The following is a 16,299-nucleotide window of genomic DNA, read 5'->3' on the forward strand; positions in this document are numbered from 1 at the left end:
GGGTGTCGCCATTGTTCTTTAAACCGCGCTACTTCCGGATGAAACCACGCTACTTCCGGATGAAACCGCGCTACTTCCGGATGAAAGGAAAACACATCGACAAAGAGGCGTATGCTAACCACACGTCAAATTCACACACACGTCTCGCTATGTAGTAAAATAGAGCGCCTGCTAAACACTGTTTTGAACAAATACACATTGAGACATTATTTAGACTCCAACTGACGGATCTAACGCCACAAAAAATGCACCAAGGAACGGTGAGTCGCTAAATAGTGCGTCCAGCTAGCATTAGCATGCTAATCAACATTAGCTAGCTAAAGCTATCATTCGAATTGCTTAAGCTAGTCGACTTCTTTAAATCAACCATCGAGTAAATAGTCGACTCAAATAAGCTTTTTCGTCATCTCATTATAGAAACAAAAGCTGATATTTTGTAATGGTTAATAAAGTGTATAATATTGTGGTTTGTCTGTTCGGCCCTGTGGCTAACGCTAACATGTAAACAAAACTCGAAGCTTCGAAGGAAGCTAGCATCCCCCAGTGTTAGACTGTTCAAAAGACAATCTGCTTAATCGATTGTATATACATGTAAAGGGAATAAATCAAATTTGCTCTTTTACAGCAATTATTTCAGAACATTCACACATTTATTGCTGAACAGCTATTTACAGTAATGTATAATGTATTTAGAATTGGAGTTGAGGGTGTGGACACGTCCAAGTGTTTTGTTGCAACTCTGGAAAGTCTAATAATTTAATATCATTTATTTTTTGCATTCAATACTTGTCTTTGCAATAATTTTCTTTTTTTTGTTTTGTTTTGTTTTGATGTTTTTTAGAAAACAATGAACATATGAATGTTATATATTTCCTAAATGATTACAGTCGTATTAACAACAACAAAAAAAGAAAACCGCCACTGGTTTTGGTCTTGGGGGATTGGTCTTGGTTCTGGTCTGGTGTCTTTCTTTTAATTAGAAGGGTATCTAGTAGTATCTGATTATTTGCTAAATATAGCGATAAAGTTGTTCTGTCCTTGACTGATGATTGCAGATGAGGTGCGTATAATGTATATATGAGCGAGGGCGAACAGGTAGCCCAAAATCTTTGTGGTGGGCCGCCACCAGAGAATATCACTGATTTACAAATATGTTAGTAATATTCTCTTATAATTTCACGATTGGTAATCTGCTAGACTGCTAAAAATCATTTTCCAGAAGTGACCTGATCGTTCTGTGAGAATGCAGCAAGGCTATGATCATGTATTTGTCTTTTTTTTTGGGTTTGAACAGATGCAAGCGGGTGAACCTGGTGTACCCATGGCAGTAGCCGGTTCACATAGCCGCTCGGAAGATGAAGAGACACTCGGTGTGAAAGATGTGAAAAGGAGCGCAACACAAGCATTCAGCAGTAGCGGCGTTCCCAAACGTCGGAGTTCTTCCAGGTTTGATTCACTGTCTTGTGTTTGAGGTGTATGATAGCTTGGTTATCATTGTTGGGTGCAAAATGTCCTGTTGCTGCAAAGACCAAAAGTGTTGCCTAAATTGTTTTATTGATCCACAGATCGATAAAGAGAAAGAAGTTTGATGATGAGCTGGTGGAAAGCAGCCTTGTCAAATCATCGAGTCGAGTTAAAGGTCCCCCTCTCATTGAGCCCGTACGCTGCTCAGGTAGTGAACCTTCATCCAGTGAGAAAAAGAAGGTAAATGAAAATCACTGAAGATTCTTCCTCACGCTATCTTAGGATCGATGGTCATGTTTTTCATTCTCTCATAGGTGGCTAAAGCAGGAACGGCTTTAACGCCGCCTCTGGCAATGGTGCTAAATCCTTCACCGATAACTAAAAGAATGAAGAAAAGTAAACAGCCTCTACATATTACAAAAGACTTGGGTCGGTGGAAACCTACTGATGACCTGCTGCTTATCAATGCAGTGTTGCAGGTACGTGCCACAGATTGTGTTCATCCAATACTGAAGCGATGCATCAAAATTCTACTATTTATACATTGCTGTGTATTTATGATGTACTGTGTATAAAACTAAGGTTTTCAAAGAGAAGATAACATTGTTATATGGTGTGATGAATATGCACGTTAGTACTCAATGCATTTCCATTTATAAATAGATAAATTCCCTTATCACGATCAAGACAGGAGCCAATTAACCAAGCTAAAAGATGGATGACTGTATTATGAATAATTGTTATTCTCACCCCTCACATTATATCTTTTTATCCACTGTTTTTCAATTGTCTTCATATATTTTGAAAGGCTATTTTTGATAAGTAGTAATAGTAGTACTGCTACTACTACCAGTAGTAGGGGTGTAACGGTACATTGATTCAGAAATTGAGGTAGGGAACCTTTGTTAGATACCAATTTCCACATGGTATAAATTCCGTACGGGACAGGAAGTGTGCCATGCGTCATACGTCTACTTGGTAAACAAATACTGTGCAGTCCAGCCTTTCAGTCGTGGGAATCTGGGAAAATATTGAATACCCTTGAATGGAATGGAATGGCCTTTATTGTCATTATACAAAATGTACAACCAGATTGGAGAGCTTCTCCTTTCAGTGCAGTAGTCAAGATAAAAAAAAAAAGTATACAAAAGTAGAGTAAAAAAGACAATTTAACAAGATATATACAAGATATCCAAAATATACACATAGTATTGCACACGAGCATATGCAGGAGCAGACATATTGCAGATATATTAATTTTAGTGCAATGATAAATGGTTCATAGTGCAAATAATTTATACAGATGAGTAAATTCACATATGAGTGTATTGTAATGGGTTGTTAAATAAATAAATATGTTTGAGGTAGTAACAGAATACCTTCTTCTGTCATTAAACTCTCCTATTTGGGGACAAAAGAAACATTATCTGCTAGCATTTTGAAGTTTTTGCATTCCACTAAGGATATTTACCGAAACGTTAAGCAGTTTTATGTTTTGCATTTTATTTCCTTACTGTACCTTTTAATGAACAAGTTGTATTAGTAGTATTAAGTCATTTTTTTCAGTTTTCTTTAGGCACAGACACAGGTCACTGTATTATTTGTAAAAGATTACACAATATTTCATAACACAACCTGAAATGTCAACATGGACCAACAATTGTCTGCTTCTGAATGTTGCAATGTAGAGTCAAAATCAAGAATACAAATTGTGGTAGTCTGTGACCATTATCTTTGTAAAGGCTGAATTTTTAATACAATGTAATTATACTGTGCGGGTGTACTGCAAGTGGTATCTGTTGTGTGTATGATTGCGTGAGGTGCGTCAACACGGTACTAACGTTGCCTCTTTTATTCTTCCGCAGACCACAGACCTCACATCAGTTCATTTGGGGGTCAAGTTCAGCTGTCGTTTCACTTTGCGGGAAATTAAAGAGAGGTGGTACGCACTCCTCTACGATCCTGTTATCTCAAAGTAAGACTCCAGGCAAGCAGCATGTTCTTCTCCTTCCTGCTGTGGTGACACCCTTCACTCAACTCTGTTATCTCGCTGGTCTAGATTAGCATGGCAGGCTATGAGGCAGCTTCACCCAGAGGCCGTAGCGGCGATACAGAGCAAAGCACTCTTCAGTCAGGCCGAGGAAGCGCTGCTGGCCAAGATCGGTTCAGTCAGTACACATTCTTTCACGTGTGTCACGCATGTTACACACGGTTTTCTAATCTTTATTCATTTGTCCATAAACAGACGAGTCAACCCAAACTAGACATATTCCAGGAGCTTCTCAGTAAACACCCGAGCGTCTTTCACCAGTCCCGCACCCCTAAAAGTCTGCTGGTGCATTGGCAACTTCTGAAGCAGTACTACCTACTGGATGACCAGAGTGGTGAGTAAGGGGGTTCCTGGTATCGGATTATATTTGTCTTCATCTAAAATCTCAGATACTAGCGCTCCAATACAAGCAGTCCATTCCAGCGCGTCTGATCAGTACTATCGTGCTAACAAAGTAGCAGGGAGTAGGAGTGATGTCAGCTGCGTGTCTTTTTCTTTCAAATCTGAAAAAGATGTTGCAGCTGAGTGCAAATCGTGTTATGCACAAGTTTAATATGACCAAATTCATTGCAAACATCATTAGTCATTAGCTACTATACATTTATATATACATTTGTCCCTCGTTTATCGCCGTTAATTGGTTCCAGGCCCAATCACGATGAATTTCCACTTCAATTTCCAATTCAATCTTGATAAACAGAATATCATTTCGTATTAAGAGTATATAAAAACTGTTTATGACCATCTAAATATTTTTTAGAATATTTTTTATTTTTTTTACCATTAGTAGAGCCCTATTGACATGAAATAACACCCCTAGTCACCTTTTTGTTCATGCTACATTGCGCAACACATAAGAGACGGCCACCACTCATAGCATACAGAAAGCTACCAAGCTAACTAGTTAGCCTCCGATGTATTTGTTCTAAACTTGGTGTTTCAAACAGAATGGGGCACAAGAGCAAAGTAAGAAGCCAAAAACATACCACTTCCGCACGTAATGGGAAGATTTTTTTTTTTCATTTTTTTGTTACTTCATGCACTGTTGTATCTAAGGAACAATGTTATATTGATGATGCCTCATCAATAGTTCGAATAAATACAAGTCAGTATAGAACAGAACATTGTTGGAATTATGGATGAGGTGCTATTAAATTTTATTCAGAACAAAGGACAAAGAAAATAAAGAAAGCTGATTCAGCAAATAATGAAATATGTTAAGTAATAGCGTTTTTTGTGAATTGCAGTCCAGCCACTCCCAAAGGGCGACCAAGTCCTGAACTTTTCTGATGCTGAGCAGATGGTTGATGACGTCAAGTTAAAGTAAGTAACTTTTTAAAATCATATTACATGGAATTTGAAGGAAGGATTGAGACTACATGATAATGCCTGAATTATTGTCATTGCCATTTTTTTTTTAAATCTCACACACAGAGAGAGCAGAGATGAAGTACTGGAACATGGTAAGAAAGTCGGTTTTAAAATCTGTATTTTTTGTTTTGTGATTTGATTTTGAAAACATCAATTGTTCCTTTTTTTCCCAGAACTCATGATATCTGATCGTCACCAAAAAAGGGAGATCCGACAGTTGGAGCAGGAGTTGCCCCGCTGGCAGGTTCTTGTTGACAGTATTACAGGTATCACTACATTGATGGCTTATAAATGTGTCACCAACATAACACTTGTATTATGTATTTGAATTCATCATCATTCTTCACTGTATTTGTGTGATTTTTATTGGTGTCGTGTCACCAGGGATGAGCATGCCTGACTTTGACAATCAGACGCTGGCCGCTCTCAGGGGTCGAATGGTACGCTACCTGATGAGGTCACGGGAGGTAAGTGAGGCAGGTTTATGAGGTTTAAAGTATGATGCTTATTTTCTTTTTATATATGCTCCCTCAGATTACACTGGGCAGGGCAACCAAAGATAAACAGATCGATGTGGATCTGTCGTTAGAGGGACCCGCTTGGAAAATCTCAAGGAAACAAGGTGGCTCAAGCAGCAACTTATAATTATAGCGACTGTTAAGCTGCTGATAATAACCTGGAATTTGTATACTTGCAGGAATTATTAAACTAAAGAATAACGGAGATTTCTTCATTGCAAATGAAGGAAGACGACCCATCTACATCGATGGCAGACCGGTCCTGTCGGGCAACAAGTGGAAATTAAACAACAACTCAGTGGTGGAGGTGCGTGGTAGATGTTTGTACTTTGTATGGTAGAGTTATGTATGTTCTCTTTCATCAGGCAGAAAACCGATTTATCTAACTGGCAATATTGGAAGTCTAAGTAAAAGCCATCAGTTTCACTCATGATGAATTTCCAAGTAATACAGTGAATATTTTTTTCTCCAGATTGCAGGACTTCGCTTTGTGTTCCTAATAAACCTGGAGCTCATCTCCCTGATAAAAGCTGAGGCAGCCAAGATGACGCAGCAGTGAACACTTTGATGCTAAAAGGAAGTCAGTCCTATGGCCTTGGATATCACAAGACGGTCTTTTTTGGGGCCTTTTCCATGTTGCACTGTCACATATTACATGTTGGAGCCCCACTTGTTTTCCAGTTTTAACAGATTATTTTATTTAAATTGTGTAGAAAATTTTTAAAAAATAAACCGGAATACACACAAGTTTTTCTGGGTTTTCTTAACACTTTTTTTTTCTACACTTGGCACACATTTGTGTAAGGGATATGCATTCTTCTTATCATCTTCCCTTATTTAAAATTATACCGTTGCGGTGATCTATGTCAGCTGATTTATAACAGAACCAAATTAGAACAGTGACAACTAAATAAAAGGAGGTATTATCTAAGAATAAAACCATGACTGCATAATCCACCATGTGCAGTATCTAAGAATACAAGCTGCAAGAACAGCAATATCTAAAATAGGTGAAATAGATGTATTACAATATTACAGCATCATTTTAAAGTGGAAGAAGAAATGAATGTTGTATGGCATAATAAAAGTTAATAGAAATACACTAATACATACAGTAAAATAAGCTAACCTGTAGTGATACCCTCTTTTTATTTCAAATGTTTTCAGGATACTTGTGACAAGACATAATCAGGTACACTGTTGATATTTACATGTTATATTTAAATGTAGGGCTCGGCCCATAATGGAGTACAAACAGGCAAAAAAAGCATTAGACTGGCTACTTACACTTCCAAAATATACATTAGCAAAGATTATAACACGTAAAAAGTAAAAAAAAAAAAGGAGCGACGTTCACATACTCTTTAATAGTCAAGTGTTTCATTGTTAATAGTTCATACTGCATATCGCACATCCTTTAGTCATTAAGTAAAAATAAATTTTGTGTTTTGATGTGGTCTGACGTTTAAAGTGCTCCTTATCTTAGATCTTGTGATGTTCCAATGTTGGATATTTTATGTTTTAGTACCAAAAACGTCTACAATCTCCCTTTTTTACAACACTGCGCTACATTAGTTATCTTGAACGCCTCTGGGTTACCATGTTGTTGGCTTACGGCTACGTATCACTTTTTGTGGAGTGGCCGGACTACGCAAGCAAGCAAGCAAGCATCTGACAGCGCACATGTGAGTGTTTTTTTAATTTATCATTTTGCTTTATTTACACCAGAAATAAGAAATAACTATACGTCTTCTTTGTGGATACATTTTCAAGGGTGGGTGATGACGTTCGTGTTGGCATCACAGCGACAAACCTAGCTAAGTGTAGTGTTAGCAAAGTTAGCCATAAGCAGGACGTGTTTATACAAACAGCAAGTAATAAAACATAGGCGTGCTGTACCCAAACAGCGTCAAAATTCATACTTAATGTAGTTAAATGCGAGTAAATAAACTGTTTTGCGTTAAAGTACCACCACTTGACGTTTAAACTACAAACAGGAAAAAAGTGTCGGAAATGCTAGTTTTCGATGTATAGATACGTGTTGTAATTGTTGCAGTGCGAGTCATAAACTGTAATAAAGGCTGAGATAATACAAAATAATAATAATAATACATAATAATATGCCATATTAATGTATGATGTACGTTTTCCACCATTAGATTCAATGCTCCTTATAGGATGCACTATGTCATGTATAAACATAACACAGGGCGAGATAAGATGTGCTTTTACTAGGGAAATTCCAGGTTTTACTGCATAAAAAGTACATGAGCACACAATAGCAGAGTACAAAAGCACATAGGAGCAGAGAAAAATCAAGGTAATACAAACCAAGGACTTAAATACACCAGTTACAGCCGTACAGGTATGACTGGTTGCTGCTGGTGAGCTGGAATTGTAATCTCTAGAGTTGTAATCTCAAAAGCTACTGAAAAGCTGATAAGACGGGTAGAAACGATTCAAGTGCGTATGTTTATGGTTTAATTGTTGTTATTTCTGCCATATAATGGGATGGAAGTGTCGATGGTGTTGATATCTAACCTGCATCCATGTCGTTTGATTGTAGGAAGTTGGGAATTTGTTGTTTCATTGAAGGAACATCTGTGATAAAACTGCCGTCAATGCATTGTTTTATCTGTATGTTCATTTATTTTCTATTGCTTATCCTCACGAGGGTGCTGGAGCCTATCCCAGCTGTCTTCTACACCCTGGACTGGTGGCCAGCCAATCACAGGGCACATATAAACAAACAACCATTCACAATTTGGAGTCGGCAATTAACCTAGCATGTTTTTGGAATGTGGGAGGAAACCGGAGTACCCGGAGAAAACCCATGCATGCACGGGGAGAACATGCAAACTCCACACAGAGATCTAGCAGCTGTGAGGTCTGCACACTAACCACTCGACCGCCGTGCAGCTTAACTTAAAAAAAAATAGTTTCACATTTGGATTGTTTGTTTATATCAGTCCTAGGCTACCACACATTACATTACATTGCTTTACAAAGACTGGACCCCTCAACTTGTTTTTTTTTTTAGTAGTTTTCAATGTGACGACAATCCGTTACAAACAAAGACAAAGTCCTATAATTAAACTTTAACCTTCTTTCATCTTCATAATATATCATCTGTATAATCATTGAACTGTATACCTAGCTGTGTAAAGGCTTTAAACATCTGTAATGGTTGCTAGCGCGTACATTCACCTTTTAGGCATTTCTTGTACAACTTTACAGTTACAGAATAACAGAATATATAAGAACAGAATATATAAACATTCCTAGTTGCTTATCATAAAAAGTTATACGTTTACTTCATCAAACACCGTGTGGTAGTAGAGGCAGAGTTTAAAGGTTCAGGTGCACGAATACTGTATGTATGTGTGTATATATATATATATATATATATATACAGTAAACCTCGGATATATCGGACTCGGATATATCGGAAATTCGCTCACAACGGACAGATAAAAAAGAACCGATTTTTCTGTAATGCATTTCCAATAAAAATTCATTGCATATATCAGATTTTTTATAACGGATTTCGCCTATTTCGGACAAAATCTCCAGTCCCGTTCCAATGCATTTCCATTAAATTTCCCTCGCATATATCGGATGGCCGCATCGTGGCGCTCCGATTCGCCGAATCGTGACAGGCCGCTATACGACGTCATTTGCAGCGTTTGCAGCGTTGCCTGCGCGTCCAGGTACATTGGAAACATAGTCAAGGAAGTGCCTTTTTATAACGGATAAAATCCCATTTACGCATATACCGGATATAAATCCGATTTACGCATATACCGGATATAAATCCGATATATGCGTAAAACGGACATTTTCCGGTATACGCATATAACGGATTTCGCTTATATCGGACAAAACCAGTGGGAACAATTGAATCCGATATATCCGAGGTTTACTGTATATCACAGTTGAATTGTATTTACAATGTGACAACTACTCATCCAAACTGTCCCTCCACAGATAACAAATAAAAAGTTTACAACAAGAATTGAATACCATAATTTAGATGTTTATTATAACATTATTAATATTTGTTAGTATTATTTATTTATACTGTTTAAATGATTAATGAAATGTGAAATCCGAATATCTGAGTGACAATACGTCTTTGGCAAAGTAAATTATCCTGAAAATCGGACTAAAAAAATGTCCTTTCTCAATGTATTGGTTCCAGAAATCACCAATGCCATGCTGCTGCTTAGAAGATGCCAACGCCTAACTAGATGTGGTTGCCTCGCTCCTCAAAGGTACTTTGATCTTGTGCTAATCTGGAGTTTTTTGTCTCCTTTACGTCAAGTCTGGTTTAAGGTTGTACGCGTTGTTTTTGTATCCCTGCTATACAGCCTAATGAGCTTTTCTTCATTTCCACAGAGCTCAAGCGTCACCTGCGGCGGCGGCGTTCGGTGCGGTTCGTCTCACGAGCAGCAGCAGCAACAGCCATGACCGGCGATCAGAGCACCCTGGTTGGAGGCAAGCCTTAGCGGGTCTGCTAGCCGGGACAGGAGCTGTACTGGCTTATGGCCTCCACCACCACAAGGTCTGATTGAAGTAGTTTGAAGACATTAGAATAGCCATGTTTACACGAGGAGTTTTTCTCTTTCTGAATGGAATCTTTCCGAAAACAATGGTATACATGGAAAGGAATATTCCAATCTCTTGTCTACATGCGCCGCTATAATCAAACAGAATAGTCAATGGGGCATGCCCAGTAAAATGTAAACATCAACATCACGTGATACCGATTTTTTCTTTCTTATTATTCTTTCTTATATCTTATTATTTCTTATTATTACTTATTTTTTAGAGTTTTTTTGAATGAGTTTTTAGTTCGTCCAGTCTTGAAATTAGTTTTGGATTAAAAAAAAAAAAAAAACTTTCCGCAGTCTGGTGCCAATTGCTGGCCTCCATTTTTAAAACTGAAGAACGTCTCGTGTTACGTCATATCTGAGCATGCGCTGAAAGAACGCACCCGGGATAAATTTATACAGGGAAAAATTAAATTCAATCTTGCTAGTATTTTATAATTAAACTCAAAATATGTTTTTATATAGATACATATTTTCTCTTAATAAAACTGGACTTGTGAATAAAGTATAGAAGTGTTTAGATTCTGTTCCACAGGTGGCGCTAAAGCACACGAAAGCTGCTTGCCAACCGCCAATAAACAACAGAAGAAGAAGAACGCACCCTGACAACTTTCCGTTTGAGCGGGTACAAGATACCTCAATCGGATTAGGGAAAGGAATATTCCACCCCCGTGAATCCCATTATATATTCATTCGGATTGGCACTTTTTTTTTTGGGAATGAGGTCAATACAAAGGTTCAATTCTTTCCGTTTCGGCAAACAAACCAAATGCAATTGGAATATTTGGGTCCATGTATACGTGGCTATTGAGTCCGGAATAACATACCAAGTCCAAGAAAGAACAGTTTTAGTAGCTGCCACACCCACCCTTCGAAATGCTGTTTTTGCTAACAGTGTTCCATTGGCCCGACTCAGCATATTTGTCCATTTGGACTCCCACTTCCAGTATGACTCAGCATGCTCACCATGAGCTCAGCCTCCCTGTCTGACCTCGTTAAAGTCACAGAAAGTTCAGACTGTGCAAATACCAATTTGGATAGCCGACGGTGACGCTGATGAGAACTGATTCGGTACCGGGTCGGTCATCTGGTACTTTAAAGTCAATTCCAACAAAACTCCGAGTGGAACTTCGGTTTTTGTATGATTCGATTTTTCAACTAAAATGTCTTGGTTATCGTACAGCCAAACAGTGCGCCCTAACAAAACAAAACACCCCCCTCAAAGGTGACCTAATCTCTGTGAAGAATGGACGATGGTTATTTCAGAGCTGGGACACTATAGACAGATCCCGCCAGATCATTTTTAAATCATCTTTATTGTGTGTGTCTTTTATGCACAACATTAAATACAGCAGAAAAAAAAACTATTGAATTAATGAAAGACAGGTTCCTAGCTAACGCAATTTGCAAGGGGAATGATTTAACGGGGACACATAACAGGAAGTGAGTGTGTATAATGATGCTTGTACCTGCTGCTTAAGTTTACAGCTCTAAGCATTCACACTTTATGCACAAAATTAAATACAGCAAAAAAAAAACTATTGAATTCATGAAAGACAGGTTCCTAGCTAACGCAGCTTGCAAGGGGAATGGTTTAACGGGGACACATAACAGGAAGTGAGCGTGTATAATGATGCTTGTACCTGCTGCTTAAGTTTACAGCTCTAAGCATTCACACTTTATGCACAAAATTAAATACAGCAAAAAAAAAAACTATTGAATTCATGAAAGACAGGTTCCTAGCTAACGCAGCTTGCAAGGGGAATGGTTTAACGGGGACACATAACAGGAAGTGAGTGTGTATGATGATGCTTCTACCTGCCGCTTAAGTTTACAGCTCGAAGCATTCACACTTTATGCACAAAATTAAATACAGCAGAAAAAAAGCTATTGAATTCATGAAAGACAGGTTCCTAGCTAACGCAGTTTGCAAGGGGAATGGTTTAACGGGGACACATAACAGGAAGTGAGTGTGTATAATGATGCTTGTACCTGCTGCTTAAGTTTACAGCTCTAAGCATCCACACTTTACGGCTTAATGTCTACTATATTGGGTAATTACGAGTGGTAAGGTGACTATAGGGGTGTTATTTCATTCTAGAGGGCTCTAATAATATTGAAACTTGTATTTAAAAGGTCATAAAAAGGTTTCTATGCCATAACTGTATGAAAATGTTACATTTATTGTAAAGGTAACTGATTAATTGCATCATCATCATCTTCTACGATAACTTAGAAGTTGTGCCGTGTGTTTTGTCTCCTTTGCAGGCGCAGCAGACCGAGGGCATTAGCGTCCACGCCAAAGCACAGACGGCTCCTCTTCCCATCTTCAGCCAAGAGGAGGTCACGAAGCACCGTACCCTGCAAGATGGCGTGTGGGTCACTTACAAAGGCGGCGTCTATGACATCACCGAGTTTGTCACCATGCACCCCGGCGGGGATAAAATCCTGCTGGCCGCAGGTGGAGCCCTGGAACCCTTTTGGGCTCTGTATGCGGTGCACAACCAGGACCACGTGCTCGACATCCTCTCGGAATACAAGGTGGGGCAGCAAGCTAACGTGTTCTGAAACATGACGGTGTTTCATGTAGATGAGATGACACACATTTGTGTGTAATGACATGAAGATAAGTATGTATATAACTAAGTATGTGTATAACTCTTATACATAACTAAATAAAACTAAACTAAATCAAAACTTCACATCTTGTGGTGTCCAAAGTACCCGGAGAAAACCCACGCATGCACGGGGAGAACATGCAAACTCCACACAGACGCCTAATATTTATTAACTGTACAGTGTTTTAATCATTTTAAAAAGGATAACTCTTATACATATACATAACTAAATAAAACTAAACAAAATCAAAACTTCACATCTTGTGGTGTTCGTAGTACCCGGAGAAAACCCTTAAATGCACGGGGAGAACATGCAAACTCCACACAAACGCCTAATATTTATTAACTGTACAGTGTTTTAATCATTTTAAAAAGGATAACTCTTACACATATACATAACTAAATAAAACTAAACTAAATCAAAACTTCACATCTTGTGGTGTCCATAGTACCCGGAGAAAACCCACGCATGCACGGGGAGAACATGCAAACTCCACACAGACGCCTAATATTTATTAAATATACAGTGTTTTAATCATTTTAAAAAGGATAACTCTTATACATATACATAACTAAATAAAACTAAACTAAATCAAAACTTCACATCTTGTGGTGTCCGTAGTACCCGGAGAAAACCTGCGCATGCACGGGGAGAACATGCAAACTCCACACAGACGTCTAATATTTATTAACTGTACAGTGTTTTAATCATTTTAAAAAGAATAACTCTTATACATATACATAACTAAATAAAACTAAACTAAATCAAAACTTCACATCTTGTGGTGTCCATAGTATCCGGAGAAAACCCACGCATGCACGGGGAGAACATGCAAACTCCACACAGACGCCTAATATTTATTAACTGTACAGTGTTTTAATCATTTTAAAAAGGATAACTCTTATACATATACATAACTAAATAAAACTAAACTAAATCAAAACTTCACATCTTGTGGTGTCCGTAGTACCCGGAGAAAACCTGCGCATGCACGGGGAGAACACGCAAACTCCACACAGAGATAGCCGAGTGTGGGATTGAACTCCGGTCTGCGCGCTAACCACTCGACTACCGTGCAGCTGATGTCCTAATATCATTTTTCTTTGCTGACAAGGTCGGCGAGTTGAAAGCAGAAGATCAGAAGAAGCAGCAGAGCTTGACGACATCGGATCCGTACTCCTCTGATCCCGAGCGACATCCCGTCCTGCGTGTCAACAGCCAGAAGCCGTTCAACGCCGAGCCCCCTCCTGAAATCCTCTCGGACAGCTACATCACACCTTCTGCTTTCTTCTTCAAGAGGAACCACTTGCCCGTTCCTCAGGTGGACCCGGCGTCATATGAGCTGCAGGTGCACGGACTCCCTGGCGGAGTTCTGCGGCTCTCATTGGAGGACTTGAAGAAGCGCTTCCCGAAGCGTACAATCACAGCCACGCTGCAGTGCGCCGGGAACCGGCGCTCCGAGATGAACACGGTCAAGCAGGTGAAAGGACTTAACTGGGGCATCGCCGCAATCAGCAACGCCACCTGGGGTGGCGCTCTCCTCCGAGACGTGCTTCAGGCGGCCGGCTACGGTCCCGACGTGGCGCCCTGGGCTCGCCATGTTCAGTTTGAGGGACTGGATAAAGACGTGACGGGGACGACGTACGGTGCATCGATTCCTCTCAACAAGGCCGTCAGCGAGGAAGGCGACGTGCTGCTGGCCTACGAGATGAACGGGGAACCGCTTCCGGCCGACCACGGCTTCCCCGTGCGGGTGGTGGTGCCGGGAACCGTGGGCGCCCGGAACGTCAAGTGGCTCTCCAAGATCACGGTCAGCGCAGACGAGAGCGGCAGCCACTGGCAGCAGAACGACTACAAGGGCTTCTCCCCCGCCACCGACTGGGACACCGTCAACTTCAAGTCGGCCCCGGCCATCCAAGAGCTGCCCGTTCAGTCCGCCATCACCGCACCCGCGGATGGCGCCGTGGTCTTCCGCAGCGGCGAGGAGCTGACGGTGAAGGGCTACGCATGGAGCGGCGGAGGGCGAGAAGTGGTGCGCGTGGACGTGTCTCTGGATGGAGGGAAGACCTGGCAGGTGGCCCGGCTGAGGGGTGGCGGCGGTGACGACGAGGGGCAAGCTCCGGAGGTTTCACCCCCGCCCGGGAGAGCCTGGGCCTGGAAGCTCTGGGAGCTCACGGCCCCGCTCCCACCGGACGCGCGGCAGCTGGAAATAGTCTGCAAAGCCGTGGACAACAGTTACAACATGCAGCCTGACACCGTCGCCCCCATCTGGAACCTGAGGGGGGTGCTGAGCAACGCCTGGCACAGGGTAAAGGTCAACATCAGTGAGGATGAGGAGTAGACCTCATTAAAACGCTTGATCAACTTGCATTGTGCCGCCATCATGATCTCTGCAGTATTTACAAGAATGAAGTGCCAAACTTAAGTGCAATTATCCTTCTCTTGTTTTTATTTCTTTCAAACAAAGCTCTGCCAAATATTAGTATGTATATTCAATGTATTAGTAGTAACATTTCATTGAAATTATTTAATTCAAATCATTTAAAATAATTAATAATGAAAAATAATTTCAACAGTGTACTAGTAGTAACATTTCATTGAAATTATTTAATTAAAATCATTTAAAATAATTAATAATGAAAAATAATTTCAACAAAGTACTAGTAGTAACATTTATTTGAAATAATTTAATTAAAATCATTTAAAATAATTAATGAAAAATAATTTCAACAATGTACTAGTAGTAACATTTCTTTGAAATAATTTAATTAAAATCATTTAAAATAATTAAAAATAATTTCAACAATGTGCTAGCAGTAACATTTAATTAAAATCATTTAAAATAATTAAAAATAATTTCAACAATTTACTAGTAGTAACATTTAATTGAAATTATTTAATTAAAATCATTTAAAATAATTAATAATGAAAAATAATTTCAACAATGTACTAGTAGTAACATTTAATTGAAATTATTTAATTAAAATCATTTAAAATAATTAAAAATAATTTCAACAATGTGCTAGTAGTAACATTTGATTAAAATCATTTAAAATAATTAAAAATAATTTCAACAATTTACTAGTAGTAAGATTTAATTAAAACAATTTAAAATAATTAGAAATAATTTCAACAATGTAGTAGTAGTAACATTTAATTGAAATAATTTAATTAAAATCATTTAAAATAATTAAAAATAATTTCAACAATGTGCTAGTACTAACATTTAATTAAAATCATTTAAAATAATTAAAAATAATTTCAACAATTTACTAGTAGTAACATTTAATTAAAACAATTTAAAATAATTAGAAATAATTTCAACAATGTAGTAGTAGTAACATTTAATTGAAATAATTTAATTAAAATCATTTAAAATAATTAAAAACAATTTCAACAATGTGCTAGCAGTAACATTTAATTGAAATAATTTAATTAAAATAATGTAAAATGATTAAATAATTATTAAAAATAATTTCAACATGTACAAGTGGTAATATTTAATTGAAATAATTTATTAAAATAATTTAAAATAATTCAATAATTACAAATTAAAAAATAATTTCAACAATGTACTAGTAGTAACATTTAATTGAAATAATTGTATTAAAATAATTTAAAATAATTAAATAATTAATTATTTAATTCATTTAGTAATTCTTCA

General features: G+C 38.4%; 2 protein-coding genes across 2 annotated transcripts; both read left to right on the forward strand.

Annotated features, from left to right (window-relative positions):
• Nucleotides 1-55: 55 nt before the first annotated feature.
• mcrs1 (microspherule protein 1) lies at nucleotides 56-6,150 on the forward strand. The gene is made up of 14 exons (XM_058054998.1): nucleotides 56-260; nucleotides 1,295-1,446; nucleotides 1,566-1,704; nucleotides 1,779-1,943; nucleotides 3,330-3,439; nucleotides 3,524-3,632; nucleotides 3,710-3,848; nucleotides 4,762-4,837; nucleotides 4,949-4,977; nucleotides 5,059-5,151; nucleotides 5,270-5,352; nucleotides 5,420-5,507; nucleotides 5,583-5,710; nucleotides 5,876-6,150. Exons 1-14 carry the CDS (start codon nucleotides 246-248, stop codon nucleotides 5,960-5,962), a joined length of 1,413 nt encoding a protein of 470 aa, XP_057910981.1. The 5' UTR covers nucleotides 56-245; the 3' UTR covers nucleotides 5,963-6,150.
• A 798-nt stretch (nucleotides 6,151-6,948) lies between these two features.
• On the forward strand, nucleotides 6,949-15,163 carry suox (sulfite oxidase). Its single transcript, XM_058054952.1, has 5 exons — nucleotides 6,949-7,088; nucleotides 9,605-9,677; nucleotides 9,802-9,967; nucleotides 12,285-12,557; nucleotides 13,750-15,163. The coding sequence occupies exons 2-5, from the start codon at nucleotides 9,619-9,621 to the stop codon at nucleotides 14,974-14,976; spliced, it is 1,725 nt and encodes a 574-aa protein (XP_057910935.1). The 5' UTR covers nucleotides 6,949-7,088; nucleotides 9,605-9,618; the 3' UTR covers nucleotides 14,977-15,163.
• The last annotated feature ends 1,136 nt before the right edge of the window (nucleotides 15,164-16,299 follow it).

The sequence above is a fragment of the Doryrhamphus excisus genome, chromosome 18 (assembly GCF_030265055.1).
Source record: "Doryrhamphus excisus isolate RoL2022-K1 chromosome 18, RoL_Dexc_1.0, whole genome shotgun sequence".
NCBI classification, from domain to species: Eukaryota; Metazoa; Chordata; class Actinopteri; order Syngnathiformes; family Syngnathidae; genus Doryrhamphus; species Doryrhamphus excisus.